This window comes from Genypterus blacodes, unplaced genomic scaffold (genome assembly GCF_046128005.1).
Source record: "Genypterus blacodes isolate CSIRO-AG114 ecotype Tasmania unplaced genomic scaffold, CSIRO-AGI_Gbla_v1 ptg000055l_1, whole genome shotgun sequence".
NCBI classification, from domain to species: Eukaryota; Metazoa; Chordata; class Actinopteri; order Ophidiiformes; family Ophidiidae; genus Genypterus; species Genypterus blacodes.
The window spans coordinates 179,144-193,825 of NW_027466867.1; the positions used below are offsets into that span (position 1 = coordinate 179,144).

Genomic DNA, 14,682 nt, shown 5'->3' on the forward strand with positions numbered 1-14,682 from the left:
AGAGAGAGAGAGAGAGACATAGACAGAGACAGAGAGAGAGAGAGAGAGAGAGAGAGAGAGACAGAGAGAGAGAGAGAGAGACAGGGAGAGACAGAGAGAGAGAGAGGGCACAGACTGGGACCCCATCAAAAGGTCCTGCACCTGGAGCGCCACTGCTCTCCTCCAGTGTGCGCGTCAGTGTGTGTGTGTGTGTGTGTAAATGTGTGTGTGTGCCAGGGGGGAGGGCAGCCTACAAAAACGAGTGTGAGCCGCGCAGGAGGAGCAGATGAAGCAGTAGAAGCGGCGGATGTTACCGGGACTGAGCGGCGCTATGAGGCTGTGAGCGGCGGACTGAAGTCGCGCGTCGTCGCCACTCCGAGTCCGGACGCCGTGATGGGCATCGACCGGCGGCGCAGAGCGTCGATGGCTCTCACCTTGAACTTCCTCGCCTTGTTCCTCGCCGTGTCCGCGCTCACCACCAGCTACTGGTGCGAGGGGACCCGCAAGGTGGTCAAACCGTTCTGCACCGGCGCGGTCACCAGCCGCCAGCCGTTCTGCATCAGGTTCAACAGCTCCAACATCAACGACTCCCGCCTGGTGCAGTACATCTGGGAGACCGGGGAGGACAAGTACATGATGAGGAAGTTTCACACCGGCATCTGGTTCTCCTGCGAGCAGAACGCCAACATGAGCGGTGAGTTTGGACCCCGGTGGGACCCCGGTTGGGCTGTGGCGCACGGAGCTGAGCGGAGCGGTGCGGTGCGTCACGGCCGGGGACGCAGAGGCGCAGAGACGCGCATCCAAACAACGCACAGTCCAAACCAGTACCGAACTCATATCTGAGGTTTAGGTGGGAGTTGAGTTCTGAATCAAGCAGCAGATGTTTGAGCTTCGTATCAAAGCTTTGAGTGAAATGAGGCTCCTGCTGTGGTTCAGGCTCAGAGCAGGGCTGGACTCAGGGTTCTGGGGGCCCTGGGCAGACGCAGACACTGGGCCCCTGGTGATGTCCTTATATGGAGCTGCAGCTGATTGGTTTAGCAGTTTGTGGCTCTGATTTGAGCTCTGATTGTTCTGATGTAAGATTCCTGCTTAAAGGAGATTTTAAAAAACATTGATAGATTTGTATTTAAGCCTAAAGCGTAAAGAAGTAAACCCACTGAGTGGCTCCTGTGTGATTGACCTCCACAGGTGCCTTCATAGAGCCCGCCTGCATGTTGATGCTGCTCTGCTCTGTTATCTGCTGCTCTATTAGAGGTCGACAGCTCTCTCTGTTGGCCGTGAAATTTGTTGGACTGATTTATGAGGCCGATCCAGATGAGCCAGCTGAGCCCTGCATGCTCTCTCCCTCTCTGTCCCTGTCGCTCTCTCTCCCTCTCTCTGCCTCTGTCTGTGTCTGACGCTGACGGGATTTGGTGCCAGAGAACTTTAACACAGGCAGGACGTTTGGGAAAGGCAGAGCTGTGGGAACGTCAGGGGAAATGTTCCCTCACAGCTGGGATCAAAGACGTTACAGCCTGAGATGTGTTTCAGTTACAGCATCGGTGAATGAACGTCTGCTTTCCTTTACTGTTTTCCAGGTGAGAACTGCAGAAGTTTCCTGTACGTTGCACCTCCCAATGAGCGAGGTAAGGGCGTGTGTGTGTGTGTGTGTGTGTGTGTGTGTGTGTGTGTGGGATAGGGAGCATAAGAGCCACTGAAAGGCTAATTTATTCCCAGACACCAATGCAGTAACATCTGGCGCTGCAGTTTCATCTCCATGCTGCCAAATCAACCTCAGCGTTTAAAGTTGGAGTCATAAAGACATTCAGAGATTTGGAGTAAAGATGAGAAACATTTGAAGCTGCAAACTCCAAAGCAGCGACGAATGCAGCTGGGATGAAAGTGAGACTGGAGTGCTGAAGGTCAGACCCTGAAATACGCTCTTCCTCCTCAGTTTGCCGGGGAATCTGACCGTGAAGTCATAAACTGAGGCTTCACTGTAAAAGCCTATAAAGTGTTGCTACCTCTAGGTTCTATTGCCCCCAATCAGTTGCCTCTTCCTCCTCCTCCTCCTCCTCCTCCTCCTCCTCTCAGACTCTGACATCTGAATGCAGGAGATCTCGGCGGGTCTGTGTTATCGTGCGGCGTGCTAATGTGATTGAGAGCTGGAGCCGGCGTGTGTGAGCGATAACGATGTGACAGACGTGATCGGTACGCGTCTTTCATTTGCTGATTCGGCTTCAGCGTGACGGAAGTAGATGGAGTGTAATATAATTAAAGTATTACACGTCGCTGCGGCCCTGTGGGAAGCTTGGAGGACTCACATCCTGTTTCAGAAGGACCAGGACACCTTTTCTTCTGTCCTCCACAGAGGCTTTGAAGAGGTGTGGAGTCCAAAATGGGAGATGGAGTAGTTTTGTCTCCAAGACGACGCGTTCAATGTCTTCTCCCATCTGTTTGCCACTGCTGAAGGAGGCCACGCTCCTCTCCAGCTCCTCCTGGTTGATCCCCAGATGTTCCGTAGACGCTGCACCAACCCGTCCATCCGTCTCCGGCTCCGTCCTCAAACCCCTGAGAGACTTTTGTCCTCGTTCTCCTGTCATCAGATGTGGAATCTATTTTAGAACTCTATTCATAATTCATGCAGGAATATATTTGGTAACCGCCGAGTAATTACTTTTATTCTACTTTGGGATTAATCAAGCGGACGATAACTTCCCGTCCTTGGCTGAGGGATACATGCAGTCATATACTGTGCTTCGTATGTAACCCCGCCGTGCACACTGAGGTTGAGGTCTGAGCTCGTATATTCTCCTCTGACTGTGAAGGTTAATGATATGTGTGAGAGGGTCACTGGTCCACCATCTCCTCCTCCTCTTCCTCCTCCTCCTCCTTTTCCCATATTCCGCGTTCGTCCCCTGCTCCCTTCGTCCTTGCTCGTCCATATTTCTCCTACCCTCTCTCTCTCTCTCTCTCCCCCCCCCCCCCCTCATGAGCCCCTCTCCCCCTCCATCCATTCATCCATTTGCACTCCCACCACATGACTTCTCCTCCTCCTCCTCCTCCTCCTCTCTCCTCTTCCTCCAGGAGTGCTCTGGCTGTGCATCGTGGCTGAGTGCCTGTACATCCTCCTGCTGTCCACCGGGGGCATCCTCATGTCCATAGAGGTTTGCCACTTCGGCAACGTCATCGACGGCCTCAAGCTCAATGCCTTTGCGGCGATCTTCACTGTGCTCTCAGGTTAGTGGCCGCTTACACACACCAGGCTGAGGTCGAGGGTTCCAAGGGGGAAAGGTGGTCGTTACAGCGCCACCATCAGGGCAAACAGTGTAACGTCTGTGTGTGAGTTTCTGAGTGGGAGATTCTTTTCAGGGGCATCAATCACCTGCTGGTTTTTGGGGATTTGTGCAAAAACAATGAGCTGGATCGACTTCAAACTGTACAGGCTTCTTCCCTGGATGGAGTCCAACCTGGCCATCGAGTGCCACGGCCATCGATTCCTTACTTTTGGAGTAATCCTGCCTGTCAATGGACGAGGCGCAGCTGAAAAAACATCCCCTCCTTGGCAGACCCACATCTCTGCTCTCAGATGTTTTGGCGATGAAGGCCAAGTCTTCATCTCTGCGTCCGTGCTGGGGATTTGCCAAGACCTCATCCCGGCCGCTTTCAGTTCGCCAGAAGATTTCCAGCCAGGTCGCCGTCTGCCTCAAGTCATCGTCACTGACTAAATTGTGGTTGGCCTCCTTTTAACAGACGATGACAATATATAGAGATAAGATTGTTGACTTTATTGATCCCATGAGGGTGAATTCAGGCGTTACAGCAGCTGAAGGCACAAAGAAGAAGAAGTTTTCCAGAAGCTTCCAGAGGTAGGAAAGGGAACTTAAGGCCTGATTTCATATCCCTGTTATGTGGATCATGAATCTGCATACAGATTAGTGGTGAGGTTGAAGGAGGATCGTCCTCGTCTGACTAACTCTTTGATTGCCGACTTTGGGAGGCCCTCTTTGATCTCGCTGGCGAGTTAAGCAGACGCTCGAGATAACAACAAAGGCGGCGGCGTCCTGGCTGGTTACAGATCCACAGTGTGAGTCTAATGAGTCAGCCGCTGCATTCAGGACGTCACAGGAGCTCTGAGGCTCTGAGGCTCTGAGGCTCTGAGGCTCTGAGGCTCTGAGGCTCAGTCCAGTACCCAAAGCCCAGCACGTCCTCCTGCTGCAGAGGCTCAGAGTGGAGTTGTTTGTTGTTGCACGGCCTCACGCTGACTCTCAATCCAGCACTAAGTGAACCTCTGATCCCTGTGCTGTATTCAAGCGTGACTCTGCAGCACTGATCGGAAAATGTTTATCAGGACCTTCAGTCCCTTGTGTTCCTTGTTGTGCGTCGACTCCATCAACTCTGAAATGGATCCCATACCTCCATCAGGCTGTAAAGTGTTTGAATCAAAGAATTTCACAGTTGTTTCTGCTTCATGGTGGCTGTAAGAATACTTGAGTGGAGAATATTAAAGTTTACTAAGGTTTTTAATCATTTAGGAAAGCCACAGAGCATAAAGAGAGAAGAGGAACAGAGTGTATACAGAAGCTTTAATGGAAGACACAGGGGACTCTTATTGTTGAGATTTAACTTCCTGTCTGGGTGATTAACTTTACCACCTGCCTAAAAACAGCACTTTCACTTCTTTCACACACTTGCAAGCGAGCAAAAGTGAGTGTGAAATGTGTGTGTGGCTTTGCCTTTTATGAAGACTTGTGAACACACTGCTCGCATACGGAACGATAAAGATAAAACAGAAGAAGGAGAAATAAATGATGAAGAGGACAGAGATGTGAGTCGGCCAGATTCTCTTTGTTATGTTTTGTTTACATGCAAAACAAAACTTCTGATATAAATATAAAGAAATATTCTGATTCACTGACTGCTGGTTAACATCACTGCCCTCCTGTGGCTGCGGGGAGGCATGACAGTGTCGAATAGGAAATTTAGAGAAAAAGTCCAAATGTTACGAAGATAAATTCATTTATTAATCAAATATACTTTCTCGTTGCTTCTTAAAAACTATAGTGCCAAAAATAAACAACCTAACTCACATTTCTGGAATAATAGGACCTCTATTGGCTCACATGGTCCTGAGATTTGTTCTGCTCGTCTCAACACAAAGCTGCCTGTGATTTACATGATATTATGATAATGTTGCTCTGGTTTATCTTCAGGAATAAACATGAGCTTTGATAGGGATGAGACAGGAATGCAGGTGTTTCATGCTGAATCTGCTCTGCCCGGGGATTTAGAGGGTTTATGTAGTAATCGGATTTGGAGAACACTCTAAGTAAGAAAAACACAAATGAATAGAAGAGGTGCAAACGAGAGAAGAACACAGCAGTTCACAGAACAACACACACACACACACACACACACACACACACACAAACACACACACAGATCTGCTCCCTCTGTTTATTCTGTCTCATTTCCCTCACAAACACAGATGTGATGTTTATCTTTCCACACACACTCTATAAACCACTGCGGCAGCCTGCGGTTAATGTAGAAGTGATCGTGTTCTCTGCTGTAGAAGAAGGAGAAGAATAGGTTGCATAACTTCTAGGAAATTAAATCAAGGCAGATTGATTTTAAATTTAATATAACAATATAACATTGAATTCATCAATCAAATATGGTCTAAGATGTATAAAAACACAATTTTACAAAATAAATCAAATGTTTCTAATGAAATATCGTCACTAAACTAACAACATTCCACTCAGAAATCAAATCTCCGTGTTCAGCTGCTTTTCATGCAAATGTAATACAATACTGCTCTCCTGTGGTAGTTAATAGGTACTACAGCCAATATTTTTTTTTCCTTGTGTTATTAAACCGCCCTGTTGAGCGGCTTTTCGTTCATATGTGATGCAATGCTGCCTCCCTGTGGTAATTTATGGGTACTACAGCGATTTTTTTTTCCTTGTGTAATCTTTGAGGGGAGAATCACAGTGTTTGTGTCTGTGTGGGTGTGTGTGTCAGGTCTGTTGGGTATGGTGGCCCACATGATGTTCACCACCGCCTTCCAGCTCACTGTCAGCCTGGGCCCAGAGGACTGGAAGCCTCAGACATGGGACTACAGCTGGTCATACATGTGAGTGAACATGCAGCGTAGCGTGCACAGCAGGAAGCGAATGAATCCTTTGACTGAGGAGCCTTAACCGTCTCTTTTTCTCCTAGTTTGGCGTGGAGTTCCTTCACAGCCTGCATGGCGTCCTCCGTCACCACCATCAACCGCTACACCAAAACAATCCTAGAGTTCAAGCACAAGCGCCGGAACATAGAGAAGAACCTGAAGATCAAGCAGAAGCTGCTGGAGTTGGACTCTCCTGAGCAGGTGTGGGACATGTACATCAGCTCTGTCCCCAGCACCGCAGAGGAGCTGCTGGACCTGTCGTCCAACGGGCGCAAACTTTCCAACGCCTCTGTCTTCCTGGACCTCAATGACCTGCCGGACCCTCAGGGGGAGGAGTACTGCTAGAGGAGACGGTGCTGAATGTGTCGCCGCCATCTTAGACGTGGTTCACTGGTGTAAATACTGTAAACAAAGGAGGTGGAGCTCTGCAGAGTTACATCCACATTTCCTACTGTGACTCTGCGTCCTGTGATGTGAAGTTTGTCTTCAGCTGGACTCGAGCTTCAGGAGGATGCAGCTCATGATGGAGGACAGAGAACATGGAGGACATTGATCTCCTCAGCAGGGCTCTGGTTTGTCTACAGTAGTTATATTCATGTCTCATAGTGGTTGTAGCTCTACATGTGGCACCTGAAGGACCAGACTCCCCTGATACAGACACAGAGAGTCACAGCGTCTCTACTGAAGGCATGAAGGGATAAAGACATCCAGCAGGAGGAGCAGTGCTTTGTGATCACACACAAGCATCTCCACTCATGAACTGTTGTAATATTGTACGAGTTTATTGGAGTGATCAAACACTGCCACCTGTCAGCTGTAGCTGCTTAAAGGAGACACGTTCTGCTTTGTTTCTATCGTGTGTTATAAGTGGAAGTGTGTGTCGTAAACGTGTCAAACGTTGGAGAAAATCATCCATGAGGAAACCAAGATGGTGGCAGAGGTGTTGGAGGATGACTGCTCAGTGCCTTGGTCTCTGATCGAACGCTGTTTCTCCCCAAACATCAATATAAGCTTTATAGGAGCCATGTAGCAAACTGCCAACATATCATTTCGTATTACAAAAACAATATTTATGGAGAAACACACACTGGGCCTGTTGTAATTTACATGAAGTGCATTTTGAATGTATGTTATATATTTGTGTACATAATTTATTTGTTGGATTTAAAGTGAAACGTGATGTAAATAGCGATCAAAGTTCCATTCTGGTTGCGTTTGATGTTCTATTCCAGTCCTCTGGGCTGCAGTGAAGCATGGATAACTGTGTGTGTGTGTGTCTTTGTGTGTACGCTGAACTCCTTTTGTGTACTTTTGTTCGGTTAAATGTTCAGTTGTATTCATGTGAGTAATTATTTACAATTTATAATCTTAACGTGAGTAGAAATTGTACATTTCAAAGGTGACATATGAAGCGTGTTCGTCTAAATAAAGCAGCAACTTGTTTTTACAATCTTGCCTCTCTATTGTTGTCCACAGGAGGGCGCTGAAGTCACGTTTTAGCAGGTTTGAGGCCATTCTTGCTTGATAAAAGACTTAAGCGTCTCAGCCGTACAGAGTCAAATTAAATGGAGGAAAAGGGAAGAAGAGAATGTTTAGCTCACTGTTTGATCTGATATGAAGCGTGTTCGTCAAAATAAAGCACCAACTTGTTTCTACAATTTCGCTTTCACCCAACGGCTTCCCTTGTTGTCCACAGGAGGGCGCTCAAGTCGCGTTTTTGGCAGATTTGAGGCTATTTCAGCTTTTTTTTCTCTCCATTCTTGCTAAATAAAAACGTTTCAGCTGCTCAACACCACAGGGTCTCTGCGGTCCTGGTTTGTGCCTGTAGACCATTAAATCACTAAATCCCTCGTGTTGAGAAACGTGGCTCGTAATCTGTTGGCATATTTGGCATATTTGCCAACAGATTACCTCTCTCTGCTCGTAAACAGCCGATCCTTTCACAGATGCTCATTTCACATCCAGCCATTACTGCGCCACCTGTTACCTGAGGTTTCCCTGTGGTGTGGCTCTGTGAACATTCCTAAATACCACCAGTCTGACGTTGTCCCTGTCCCAACTGTTGTGGAACGAGTTGCAGGAATTAATTTTAGAATGAGTGCACATTTACAAAGAAAAGTTTTCAATTAAAGTAGAGGGAAAAGGAAAAAGAGAATTTTCAGATCACTGCTCTCTGTTTTATATTTGCACTTCACACACTGTCTCAATATTTGTAGTGGTTTGATATATGATAGGGGTTGTTAAGTACATATTGCACATCATTAACCAGCTTTTATGATCAACAAAGGACAATGTTTTACAGAGATTCCTTTATTGAGGAAGTTCAGCATGAGGAGGGAAGAAGTAAAACCAAAGCTCCTTAGACTGTTTGGTCTGGACTCTGGAGAGCCGGAGAGGGACCAGAACTAGCTCAACATGGGCGTGTGTGAGCGATGTGTGTGGCCGTGCCTGGCTGAGCTGTTTGGGACGATGCTGTTTGTGTTTGTGGCGTGTTTGTGTGTCATTGACAACACTGACGGTGTCACACAACCTGCTGTGGCACAAGGACTGGGACTGACAGCTCTGATCTTCCTGCTGGGAAACATCAGGTGAAGACTTCTGACCTTAAATGATCTCTTAGGTTTAGTTCAAACCAGTGAAACGTTGAAAAACACACAGGTGAGTGAACCGGCAGCCTATAGACTCAATCAGTGGCTCGCAAACGTAAAATGTAAAAAATGATGACAGTAATACATGAGACAGTGAGGGACGCAGAGAATCAAAACAACTGAAATCTATGGAAGGCCTCTTCATGCTTCTCTTCCTCATCATGCTTTGAAAAACACGTAATTAATGTGTGTGTGTGTGTGTGTGTGTGTTTTCAGTGGAGGACACTTTAACCCTGCAGTGTCTCTGAGCGTCTACCTGTCTGGACAGATAGAGCTGCTCCTGCTGCTGCTCTATATCCTGGCTCAGGTGGCTGGAGCCATGATCGGTGCTGCTTTGGCCAAGGTCAGGAAAAGTCAAACCCAAGGAAATCAGAAACCTGCACTGAGCAGAATGTCAGATGTTAGAGCTTCTGTTCTGTCTCTCCTATCTGAACACAGGGGATTTACCCTTTGGTGGATTATGCAGCTTCCTGTGGAGGAGCCTTCAGTGTGGTGGAAACCTCAACAGATGTGTGTGCAGCCATCTTAGCAGAGACCATAATGACCCTGTTCCTCTGCACCGTGGTGTGTTTGTTGGCCATCGACAACCAATCAGGATCTCACATGGCTCCTTTCTGCGTGGGCCTCACTGTGACTGGCTGCATGCTGGCAGGGTGAGCAGGAACCACGGGGCCAGCTGGGAATCAGGGCTCCCTACAGAGCACAACAGTCCCACACACATTCACTGACCAAGCATTTATCAAACATATGCAGTTTGCTGAATACATTCCAGTGCATGAGAGGTATTTGATCAAGATATTGGTGATGTGATCCGTCAATTTGGGCTCTAATGTTGTCGAATGCTTTCAGAGCCTCCGTGTCTGGAGCTTGTATGAACCCTGCTCGAGCCTTTGGTCCTGCAGTGGCTGCCAACCACTGGACCTATCACTGGATCTACTGGGTGGGACCCTGCTGTGGTGCTCTGCTCACTCCAGGCTTCATCGGGTATTTACACTACACAGCTGTAATCTTGTTCTCATGTTGATACTTTCGCGTCCAATTGCAGGTTTTACCATGGTTACTGGACACACTGTCTGCATTTCAGGTCTGAGTAAGAACCTAACCTCTGAATCCAGCTGTGATCTGTGATTCCAGCTGCTGAGCATGGGGTTCATCACCGCTGACCTGCTCTCTTCTCCTGGATTGTTTTGGTGACCGGATGATTCATGATCAATTATTGACGTTTGTCCCAATCTGTCTCTTCCTCATGCAGGCTCTTGATCGGTGAGCAGCAGACTCCACTTGTGTTGAAAAGAAACCAGAAATCATTGAACATGGAGGGACAGAGAAGCTTCCAACCTGTCAAAATGATATCTTCTACAGTTTGATGTGACTGCATGAAGGAAATGTGCCTGTGAACGTTTTCAGACCTGCCTGTATTTGGATCTGACACCTTTTGACTTCAGTCGAATGACATTTTTGTATTTCATGTTTCAATAAAGCTGCAGTGATGATGTCATCGGGATCTGATTCTCCTCATTCGGACTTCCGTGTCTTTTAACCTGCAAGCTGGCAAAGTACACACGGGGGCTCCTTCACACACTTTATTTACAACTTAGAATATTGACTTGAGTACAATTTCAGCAACAACTTGTTTTTAATTTTGTACTATCTCGTCTCTTCTCTCAGCGCACTTCCCTTGTTGTCCACACGGGGGCGCTGAAGTCACGTCTTTGGCGGGTTTGAGGCTATTGGAGGACTGTTGCTCCAGAGAACCTATGGAATGTGACGCAAATTATTAACAAATATGGAATATAGGTACTACATTGAATTGTTTTTTTGTTTTTTTCCCTTCTGTAATCAGACCTCCTTGTTCAGCGGCTTTTCGTTCATATGTGATGCAATACTTATATATTTGTGTACATAATTTGTACACAAATGTTTGGCTCACTGTTTGATCTGATATGAAGCGTGTTCGTCAAAATAAAGCACAAACTTGTTTTTACAATTTCGCTTTCACCCAACGGCTTCCCTTGTTGTCCACAGGAGGGCGCTCAAGTCGCGTTTTTGGCAGATTTGAGGCTATTTCAGCTTTTTTTCCTCTCCATTCTTGCTTAATAAAAACGTTTCAGCTGCTCAACACTACAGGGTCTCTGCGGTCCTGGTTTGTGCCTGTAGACCATTAAATCACTAAATCCCTCGTGTTGAGAAACGTTGCTCGTAATCTGTTGGCATATTTGCTGTGAGAGAAAATATGCTATATCCATAACATTATTATTATTATTACGTCTTTGACATCCACCGATTGTCTTACAAGAATCATTATTATAAAGGAAGTAAACAGTTTGTTCTTGGGTTGATTGTTCAGTGTACAGAATCATACACTATATTGCCTACACAGTTTTGATGGTGAACTTTGAACCTCTCCCTGCTCGTAAACAGCCGATCCTTTCACAGATGCTCATTTCACACCCAGCCATGACTGCACCACCTGTTACCTGAGGTTTCCCTGTGGTGTGGCTCTGTGAACATTCCTAAATACCCCCAGTCTGACGTTGTCCCTGTCCCAACTGTTGGACAGGCTGGAACGAGTTGCAGGAATCAATTTTAGTATCAGTGCACATTTACAAAGAAAGTTGAAAAGTTTTTCAATTAAAGTAGAGGGAAAAGGAAAAAGAGAAGTTTCAGGGATCATACCCATTGACCCATTGAGCTCTGTTGTTGATTAGATGCAGCAATAAACCCAAATCTGCTAACATTGATCTCTTTCTTGTGTGTTCTGGTTGGGGTTTTCTGTATCGTGTCGTGGCTGCGCTTGGATTTGACAGCAGGTGTGTTGCTTTCTTTTTCTCTGATGTATGTCGTGTCTTTGCCTCGCTGCCTTCTCTCTCTCTGTCTGTCTGTCTGTCTCTCTCTCTCTCTCAAAAAGACAAACAGGGCTAAGTGCTGAGATTAAGGGATGATGCTGTTTGTACGGTTTCCATTCTGGACGCAATCACATTGCAGCTTCCTCAGTTTATTATTGCGTGGCGTTGATGATGTCAATGAACTCTGGCTTGAGGGAAGCGGCGCCCACAAGGAAGCCGTCCACATCCGCCTGGGAGGCAAGTTCCTTACAGGTGGCACCAGTCACAAAACCTGAGAACAACATACAACAAGAAATCTATCAGTTTGATTTTTTTTGTGACCTTGTCGATTGCAGGTGGTTGCTGGTTAAATTTTGGATTCATTTCCAAACTGACAAAATCTGAGAAACCTTGAGTTGATAAGCTATTTGTCGTGACTGACCTCCATGGATGATCCTCACAGACTTGGCGACGTCATCAGACACATTGGCCTGCAGCCATTTCCTCAGTTTGTGGTGAACCTCCTGAGCCTGAGATTACATGAAGGAAACACACACTTCATAAGACCTGATGTCACCAATACTTACAATTTAAGTCAAATTCAAGTGATTGATTTATTTTCACCTGCTGTGGGGAGGCGGTCCTTCCTGTGCCAATGGGCCAGACAAGCTCATAGGCAAGCACAACATTCTGCCAGTCCTTTACATTATCTGTGAAAAAGGATTGAGGAGATAATTGAGTAATTTGTATTCGGCAAGTGCTAACATTTCAGCCACACTCTTTTTCAATACCAGTTACAAAATCAAAGGTGCAACACAAGGACTGACAACACAAGGACTGATAACACAAGGACTGACTCATAACTGAAAAGAGAAGAAGTGAACACGTAGTCATAAGTACAAGGACTGACTGAACTGGAAAGAGAAGAAAGTTCGTAATGTAAAGTAATGATATCAGACAAAACCAAGCCAATATGTGGTTCTGTTGGTAAACAATCCACTACCACTGTAAGCAGATGTTTGTGAAGTTGAGGGATTGTGTAAATTAAACGGCTATGACATCATCCGAGTTGTGTACCTGCGATGGCCTTGACCTGGTCAAAGACGACCTTATCTGTGATGCCGGCCTTCCTCTCATCCAGCTTCTCACCGATGCAGGCCATCACACCAAGACCGTTCTCCAGAGCCTGGGCCGTCTTCTGCCCAATGAGCTAACGCAACACACACACACACAAGCATCCAGTCATGAAGTGTAAACAGGAAGAAGAGCGTTATCGTGTCCATTATAGTTTAAAAATGAGTACAAGCCTTTAGATCATAATTAGGCTTAAATTACCTCGTCCTTCTCGCCAAAGACGTGGGGTCCATCTTGCTTCTGACAAAGTCCAGGTAGATTGTCGGGGCACTGCAGACGACCTCTGTGAGAACAGAAACACAATAAAGAAAGGTGCTCTATCACAAAAGAGAAGATATATAACTGTTTAATAAGTAAACAGTTAGACTGAAGATTACATTTACAAACCAGATCACCAGGCAGATCCCATAATAGAGCAAAGTTCAAGGACAGGTAAGGTTATGATGTTATTATATTTCTGATTCAAAGTAACTACACTGCCACAATCCATACGTACCAACGTTGGGGTCCACCTTGGCTGCGTTCATGGTCTGGATCAGCTCCCCGAGGCTTTTCTTGTCCCCATTCATCTTCCAGTTTCCAACAACGAAGAACTTCCTGCTCATGTTTGCGTGTTTTTCAGTCTTCAACCGGTGCAGACGGTGATCAAAGCCGCAAGTGTTCAACCTAGACCAGGGGGAGAGAGCTAAAGCAAAGGAACAGCTCGGGGATTGATAAAGGAGGAGAATTAACCCCTCCCGCGGCTCTATTGGATCATGGCGCCATGCCCACAAATACAGAGTTCAAACATCATAAAAGCTTCATGACGCTTTTACAGCACAAGATGTACAACGTAAAAACGTATATGAGCCGTGATCTGACATTCTCTTCCTGCTTTTTCCTCCATTTAAATAAGCAGAGCGGTTCTCTGGAGCAACATAAGGAGGAGAATTAACCCCTCCCCTCCAGCTGCTCTATTGGATCATGGCGCCATGCCCACAAATGCGTTTCCCTGTCTGAGGAGGAGAGGAGAAAGAGCACCTGAAGGCAATGTCATGTTGCCTTCAGGTGCTGTAAACGTCCTTATTCCTTATTCTACACCTGCTGCGTGTATAAATCTGAATGCCCCCCCCCCCCCCCCAGTGGCGCCACTGCTGTCAGTCCCAGTCCTTGTGCCACAGCAGGTTGTGTGACACCGTCAGTGTTTTCAATGACGTTGAAAGTAGACACGACATGACATGACATGAGACCATGACCTTCACACACTTTATTTACAAATTAGAATATTGACGTGAGGAGAATTACACTTCTTTTTACTTTTTACTATCTGTCTCTTCTCCCAACGCACTTCCCTTGTTGTCCACACGGGGGCGCTGAAGTCACGTCTTTGGCGGGTTTGAGGCTATTGGAGGAATGTTGCTCCAGAGAACCGCTCTGCCGATTTAAATGGAGGAAAACGCAGGAAGAGAACGTTCAGATCGCTGCTCATTTAGGTTTTTACTTTGTACATCTTGTGCTGTGAAAGCGTCGTTAAGCTTTTATGATGTTTGAACTCCGCATATGTATGTGTGCTCACGCCAAAGGACAATCTATTTGATAGAGTTATGACCTTGCAGCTGTCTTGAAAGTTAAAATAATTGCAGGTATAGAACCCGAGAGGTAAAGAACAGCTTTGTAGCAGAGCCATTTTTAACAGGGAAACTATTAAAGTGCAAAGGAGGTTTGGTGTGGAGAGAGAACGATGAAGAAAGTGTCGCATCCTTGATTGTGATGACGTATGGATATGGAATGTGACGCAAATGTTTAACAAATATGGAACGTGATCGAATGAAAGATTAGACTGAAAGTGATGTCATTGGTCAGAGGGAGGAGGGAGGAGGGAGAGGGGGAGAGGGCTCCTCCCACTTCTGTACATCAACTCATTGAGTTCAAAGTGCAGCACAAGGTAATAAGGTTA

At 46.4% G+C, this 14,682-nt stretch overlaps 2 protein-coding genes and 1 pseudogene across 2 annotated transcripts; 2 read left to right on the top strand and 1 right to left on the bottom strand.

Annotated features, from left to right (window-relative positions):
- The first annotated feature begins 372 nt into the window (after positions 1–372).
- Positions 373–6,484, top strand: gsg1l2b (gsg1-like 2b). The gene is made up of 5 exons (XM_076152155.1): positions 373–673; positions 1,557–1,604; positions 3,046–3,198; positions 5,986–6,097; positions 6,184–6,484. Exons 1-5 carry the CDS (start codon positions 373–375, stop codon positions 6,482–6,484), a joined length of 915 nt encoding a protein of 304 aa, XP_076008270.1.
- Positions 6,485–8,483: 1,999 nt separating this feature from the next.
- Positions 8,484–10,251, top strand: LOC143002137 (aquaporin-8-like). The gene is made up of 5 exons (XM_076152093.1): positions 8,484–8,727; positions 9,004–9,130; positions 9,226–9,440; positions 9,637–9,771; positions 10,040–10,251. The coding sequence occupies exons 1-5, from the start codon at positions 8,555–8,557 to the stop codon at positions 10,152–10,154; spliced, it is 765 nt and encodes a 254-aa protein (XP_076008208.1). The 5' UTR covers positions 8,484–8,554; the 3' UTR covers positions 10,155–10,251.
- A 1,534-nt stretch (positions 10,252–11,785) lies between these two features.
- Positions 11,786–13,351, bottom strand: LOC143002121 (triosephosphate isomerase B-like; annotated as a pseudogene).
- Between the last annotated feature and the right edge of the window lie 1,331 nt (positions 13,352–14,682).